Source organism: Vigna umbellata, chromosome 2 (assembly GCF_029865625.1).
Source record: "Vigna umbellata cultivar VRB3 chromosome 2, Vumbellata_1.0, whole genome shotgun sequence".
In the NCBI taxonomy this organism is placed as follows: Eukaryota; Viridiplantae; Streptophyta; class Magnoliopsida; order Fabales; family Fabaceae; genus Vigna; species Vigna umbellata.
Window position 1 is genome coordinate 1,137,924 of NC_142166.1, and position 6,490 is coordinate 1,144,413.

General features: G+C 32.7%; 1 protein-coding gene across 4 annotated transcripts; it reads right to left on the reverse strand.

Moving 5' to 3' along the window:
- Window positions 1-619: 619 nt before the first annotated feature.
- Window positions 620-6,094, reverse strand: LOC148203127 (inositol diphosphatase DSP4-like). 4 transcript variants are annotated; one of them, XM_088105677.1, is made up of 6 exons: window positions 5,533-6,094; window positions 5,229-5,322; window positions 2,941-2,998; window positions 2,798-2,841; window positions 2,586-2,701; window positions 620-840 (listed from the first exon to the last, which is right to left on the reverse strand). In XM_088105677.1, exons 1-6 carry the CDS (start codon window positions 5,793-5,795, stop codon window positions 831-833), a joined length of 585 nt encoding a protein of 194 aa, XP_087961803.1. In that variant the 5' UTR covers window positions 5,796-6,094; the 3' UTR covers window positions 620-830. The 4 variants fall into 4 exon arrangements, with proteins under 4 accessions (XP_087961803.1, XP_087961802.1, XP_087961801.1 ...); XM_088105676.1 differs by lacking the exon at window positions 620-840 and adding an exon at window positions 1,920-2,463; XM_088105675.1 differs by lacking the exon at window positions 620-840 and having other exon boundaries at window positions 1,920-2,701; window positions 5,533-5,823; window positions 5,965-6,080.
- Window positions 6,095-6,490: the final 396 nt, after the last annotated feature.

Genomic DNA, 6,490 nt, shown 5'->3' on the forward strand with positions numbered 1-6,490 from the left:
AAAAGCTTTGCCGACCATACATAGCTACTTAAATCTTGGATCACAAGATTATATATATATATATATATATATATATATATATATATATATATATATATATATATATAAGATATTATTTGCTAAATAATTTATAAACATAATATAACACTGTTTGTAATTTATTGTTGCAACTATTTTTCTTTTCTTTTAAAACTTAACTAATGATAACCATCAATGACAAATGCACCAACCATATCAATCAATGATAAATACATCAATCATGTCAATTAAAGCAGAGAAATATAGAATACCAGTTTGGAGAATTGATGATTAAGACTATTATCTCACAAATTTATTGATATTTGAGGTCAACATTGAAATGAGAATTTTGAACACCACTGTAAAACTTAACTGTTACTCCCTAACTAAGCAACTGGAGAGCTAAATACATTGCTTGACAATTTAAATCCCTGTGGCTGGCTAATCATAAAATAGGTCCTTGATTAGATATTCATTAACCTTGATTTATCAAAAAGCTTGAAGTTCTTTCATTAATCTAGGTAAAATAAGCTAAAAATGACATGGTTTAGGAGGGTGAAAGTGTACTTTATTGATGTTCCTGAATATAGAAAGAAAGTTGCAAATTGTACCCTACCACCCAAGGTGTTAGAGGGCCTAAAGAAAAAGGAATATATATATATAAAAAAAAAAAACTGAGGTCCATATTTTGTGTGTGCAGCCCAATAGAAAAACTATCCTTCACAGTGGTAGCTTGAGTTCAGCCATAGATATGTGACAGTGTGAGCTCAAGATGGCCATAAAGAAACATTCACATTGCAGCTATCCTTCCTTCACTCCAAACTATAAACATATTACATACCAACAAACAAAATAAGTTCATTGGCCATAAAGAAATTGTACATATATATGTAGAGAATTCACACACATGGACTTAAAACATATGATAAACAGTTTTATTTTATCTTTAGAATTTAATGTTGATAAGAGTCCAGGCAAAGCCTTTTTAATATTTTTATTGACATTACATTTAACACATTGGATTGTGTTAATAATTTACGTGAATATAGTAATATCTTAACTTTGTTAAATGGTAATAATAATATTATAATCAATATATTGTATCATGTAGGTGTAAATTTATTTTAAGACTAAATTGCATTAGAACGAAACTATTTTGTTTTTCAGGAGAGAGACCGACGAATATAACAAGAATAATATTTAAAATTTCATTTATTAAAATAACTCATCCTTCTAATAATAGCATGCACATGTCCAACTTATCATTCAAGTTTATTAATAGATTTTCGTGTGTGTATACATACATACATATATATATATATATATATATATATATATATATAACTATTGATGAAAAATAATAATACTTACAACGTCAGGGAAATAGCTAAAAATACATTTAAATGGTAGAAGGGAAAAAAATGTAATTCAAACAAAGGAAAAAATTGGGTTGAAGATATTAACTGTTGGTGATTATTTTGTCTTTGCACAAAACTCTCTTATTAGAGCTGGTAAAAATTGGAGGCTCACTTTTACGATGTTAATATAACGCACAAATATATTTAGAAATCAAAAACATTATAATAACATGTGGGAAGAAAACATTTGTAAAGATTAAGGTAATATAACATGTCGAATCGATCCAAATTACGTGTTACAATATCACTTGAAACATTATTATTCATCATTTTCTTCTTAAACTTCTATTTCAAAAGAAGCATGTTCCACTATAAAAAAAATTAAGAAAAATATTTAGTTCCCTTCTTTTATTGCTATTTTGACACCTCCCATTAGCATACATTCGTTAAAAAGTTTATCATCTAACGTTTCATAATATTCTCGTGCAGAAAATGTTCATCTTTCTATCACTATAGTAGACATTAAATGAATAAGACCCGATCAAAATCTAAAAATTATGTATATTTAGAAGAAAAAAAAATTGTATGATAGAATTAAAAACAGTTTCTCAGCAGCAGCATGCAACTAGTGCAAGAATAACCACCACACACAGAACTGAACTATCTCAACTCAATAAGGAAAGCAAGATTACAATAATTTCTCTGCTTTTACTATCCATCAAGATTCTAGGCAGACAAACAAGGCATTGTTGTGGCCTTCTTGAATTTCTCCGAGTCTCAAGAAAAAATCAAGACATATATCTACACTCATTGTTGATGAATAGTAGAGCAGCAAAAAGGAACATAAAGCAAAGAGAAAGAAAATAATAAAAGGTAGTGAGTGACTGGTGAGGTACACGAAGGGCCAAGTATGGAAGAAGGATATATAATAACACATACATATATGGGTAGGTAATGATCTAGTATGCCTACGATTTTCTTATCTTATTTTAAGAATGGAAGAAGAAGAATTATCCTTTGCCGCTGCAATGCATTGAAGGAGTTCATCACCTTTTCCTATTTATTTAATGGAAGAACATGGAGTTCACTTTCACCAACAAAAGAAAGTAAACCCAACTCAGCATACATAACTCGGTCTGTTACCTCTTCAGACATGAAAAGGTTATAGGCAAATGTTTCATGCTGGAAATATCAAACAACTCTACAAACCTCTGATCTGAAACTCTTGCTTTCGCAGCTGCAAAGCGCTGATACTCATCAAACACAGATGACAAGCACCACTTCTGCAATTTTCTATAGCATCCTACCAAACAACCCGTTCGGTGCTGCACACAGAAAAAAGGAACAGTTTGAATACTTTTTAAAAACTCTTATGTGTAGATATTACAAAAGTGGGGAAAAAAATCCAGAAAAGATCTCACCTTTCCCCGCTTACAGTGAATTATAACTGGGTGATTCCTGACATCTGCATTATTGACCACCAAAAGTTATTGCTGCTAAAATGAATTGCTGAAACTATACAGAAGAATTATGATTAATAACATTAAATAGCTATATATCATACCAAGGACAACTTTCAGCGCTTCACGGATTGTGTCCTCTGGGATGTTCACAAAAGGTTCCTGGATGCACATGTTTCATAATATCATAATTATCAGAAACTTGCTACGCCAACATAAAACCAAAGTTCCATTATCATCTTCTATCAACTAAACTTGATGGTAAAGAAAAGGAAGAGATGAGAGGGCGTGGCTAATACTATTTGAAGATAATATTACACAATTTATGAAGAATAAATAGCTTATGCAACTTTAGTTATAAACTGTTACAGAAGGTAGCTTTGAGAATTACCTTAAAATTTGTACCAACAACTATTTCTTATTAGTTGATAGTGTAATATTGTTTACAGTGCTGGTGTACAAAAACTGATCCCTTCTGAGTTCATTAACTACCAATATTGATTGACCTAACTATTATTTATGGGATCCAAGATAAGCTTTTATTCTATTACTAACCTATTTATACAGACCTAACTCCCACACAATAAACACAATAGAATAAACCATCACTCCATTCCCATTCATCTAACAATCATCTATTCCTCTGATTGTCACATGAATAACCATGAAAATTAGCAGACGTCAGAACATTCTCCAAGTCATAGAAGTTACACAAAAATGAAAAAAAGATAGGAAAAGCGCATGAAGCAACTCCAAAACTAAGGAACACAAGTCAGATATCATTATAAAAAATGGGCTTTAATAAAATAATTGCTTCCCCCTTGTTTTCCTGGACATGTAGATTGGTCAAAAAGTTAGTATTCAAACAAAATTCATGAAATTGAGAGTTGAGAATTCAACAATAAGGGTAAAACATATCTATGTTAATTCAACGGATCTGATTCTTCTAGAGTGACAAAATACACTTCAGATAATAACGTGTACTATTTAGACACTGTTAAAATTTTTGACAAAATCAAATAAGTATATAACAAACCTTAAAATTAATTAGAATCATCAAGCTTATTTTTGGATCAAGAATTGTGTCACTTGGCAAATCCAAATGCAACATACAAAAAAGCCCTAATCTTCCAGTAACATAAATTCCACATCCAAATGCACTGATGTAATATTCTCTATACTCTTAAGATTTTCCTTTCCATGATATTACCTTCTTATCTTTCCTAGGTGATCATGACTTTGGTGATACTTTTTTCTACAGTTATTACTTTCTTTCCCCCTTCTTTACCTTGTACTTGCAGTATAATCAAATAGCAAATCTGTGCTCTTTTTTAGCAGATTTGGTTTTCAAATGGTCCCATTATATAGACAGCAAGTATAATACATGATCTCCAACTGTTGATTATTCTCGAAAAACCAATGATTGTGATAATCTTAGATAACCAGGGAATAAGACTTGACATGCCAGCTTGGATTCCATCAACTGTGATTTACATTTTCTAAAGTTGGTAATAAATACTTCCACTGTCCACATACAGGTGAGGATTGAAGAGGTCTCTCTCGCATAGAAATATGCTCAAGAAATAAAACAACGGATCTAATCCAGAACAATAACGAGACTAAAACTGACATGACAATATAATAATAGTACCTAAAAAGCTGGGATAGTAAAATTTAGCAAGCACAAGTTTCCAAATAAACATTTTCCTAAAGCACTTTATAAAGTTAGGGACATTTCAAAAAGTTACCCCAGAAGACTCAAGCAAGAGGAGAGGAAGAGGAAGAGAGGAAGAGGAGGAATAGCAAGAAAACGAGTTGAAGAAGTAATAATGCCAAAAACCAGCTTTACGTCCCCTCTTTTTCTTCCAAGCTTGTCAAAAACTCATCTGGTTAAACTGTACTTGAAACCAAAGCATCCACACAACGGTAACAGTTCATCAGGTCACTAATTATATCCACAGCCACTCCTCGAGAGATGAAAGTATATTAAGCATATAAAAGAGAATGAGAATGACAGGTCAACTGGATTAGATATGTGTCCATTGATCTCAGTGCAAGCTATTAATTTTTCTTATTGCAGTAAACTTTGTGCAAATTGCCAAGACACAACAATCAAAGCCAGATTCAGAACTTAGATAAATTTCTCGTTAAAATCAATTCATGCACCTCTGCTTTTTCAGAGAAGTTAAAACTTAAACTCGATTCACAGAAAAATTAAGGAGAGCAAGTGAATTTTATCTTCCAAGAAAAACTTGATTGATTTTATGTCTGTTAGTTATAATTCTCTGATAAGAATATTATTTAAAGAGTTACTGAATCATAAAACAATCAAACCCAAATCAAGTCACAAATCACAAGAGCACAAAAAGAGGTTGAAGCCAAGGAAAGAGACCTTATGACCCTCGATTCCAAAATGATAAAGCTTGATCCCATTTGACTTGAGGAACTCCATGTTGGCCTCCGGATACGGTTCGGGACACAAATATCTAACAAACACCCAATCAAACAAGCAAACAATTAGCAACAGCATGCAAGGAAGAGACTTTACTCCCAATTCCTCAATTGGGTACTCAAAAACAATCCCAAAAGGATCATCAAACTCAAAAACAGACACAGACACACACGGTAACAGCAACACGAGAGAAACAAAACAATAAAAAAATATAAGAGAGAGTGATTGGGATGAGTAGACAGACATGATGGAGCGGAGGCCAAGGGTTTGGAGGAAGGAGAAGTTGGCAGGTTCTGGGAAGCCAGAGCGGAAAATGCCATTATCAACCATGGCGAAGTTGAGAGGCGGAATGAAGAGATCCTCCCCGTCAAGCTTGTCGGAGACGCCATCCCCAGCGACAGCAGTAGTGTGCGAGAGGGTGTGATCGGATATGGTGAGCTGGATTTGGCGGCACATCGGAGTGTCTTGGCGGTGATGGGTGTGTTGAAGTTCTGCCGCCACTTGCATATCAAAGTCTGTTTGAAGTAGTATATGTCTGTTTTAGGACAATACAGAGAGAGAGAAGGGTGTAAGGAGAAGTATAATTATTATTAGTATTGAAAGTATGTGAAGGAGAGAGATTTATATATTAGAATAATGGTAGTAGTAACAGAGAAAAGGATCAAATGGGATATTCCTTAAGGTGGTGGTGATGTATTATGGCCTTTGGTGGTGCCCCTTCAAGCTCAAAGGCCTTTCTTTTCACTCAAGAGAGAAACAAAAGTGCTGAAAGAGGTGAAAGAGGTGAAAGAGGTGAAAGGGATGAGGAGGCAGAACACATATATATACACATTGCACACCCTTCACATTTTCTTTCCTTCTAAATAAACAATTCAACAGCACCTTAGGACTAGGATGTTTTTTTCCTATGCTTTTTAACCTATCATCTGACAAAACATGATTCCAGATAACATCATCTTTGCAGTTTCTTAGTTTCATCGATATTTAACATAGTTTTTTTAACTTTATTTACATTTGGATATGTTTCAACTCAGTTTTTCTTTTTGTCATATTAAGAACCTTAAATTAGATAAAACGTAAGCATTTAGTTTTTCCTTTTTTAATAAAAAATTGAAATTTTACTTCAATTTATTGAGTTTTTATGTAATATGTGGAAATTTTGAAGGCAAATTTTCTATCTAATTAGAAGTGATTTTTAATGT

Excerpts from the sequence above, each read along its gene's own strand:
- LOC148203127 (XM_088105674.1), bottom strand. The coding sequence starts at position 5,795 with ATGCAAGTGGCGGCAGAACTTCAACACACCCATCACCGCCAAGACACT. Across the intron at positions 5,323-5,532 it reads CTTGGCCTCCGCTCCATCAT|ATATTTGTGTCCCGAACCGT; the intron begins GTCTGTCTACTC and ends GGTGTTTGTTAG. Across the intron at positions 2,702-2,797 it reads TTCACTGTAAGCGGGGAAAG|CACCGAACGGGTTGTTTGGT; the intron begins GTGAGATCTTTT and ends TTCTGTGTGCAG.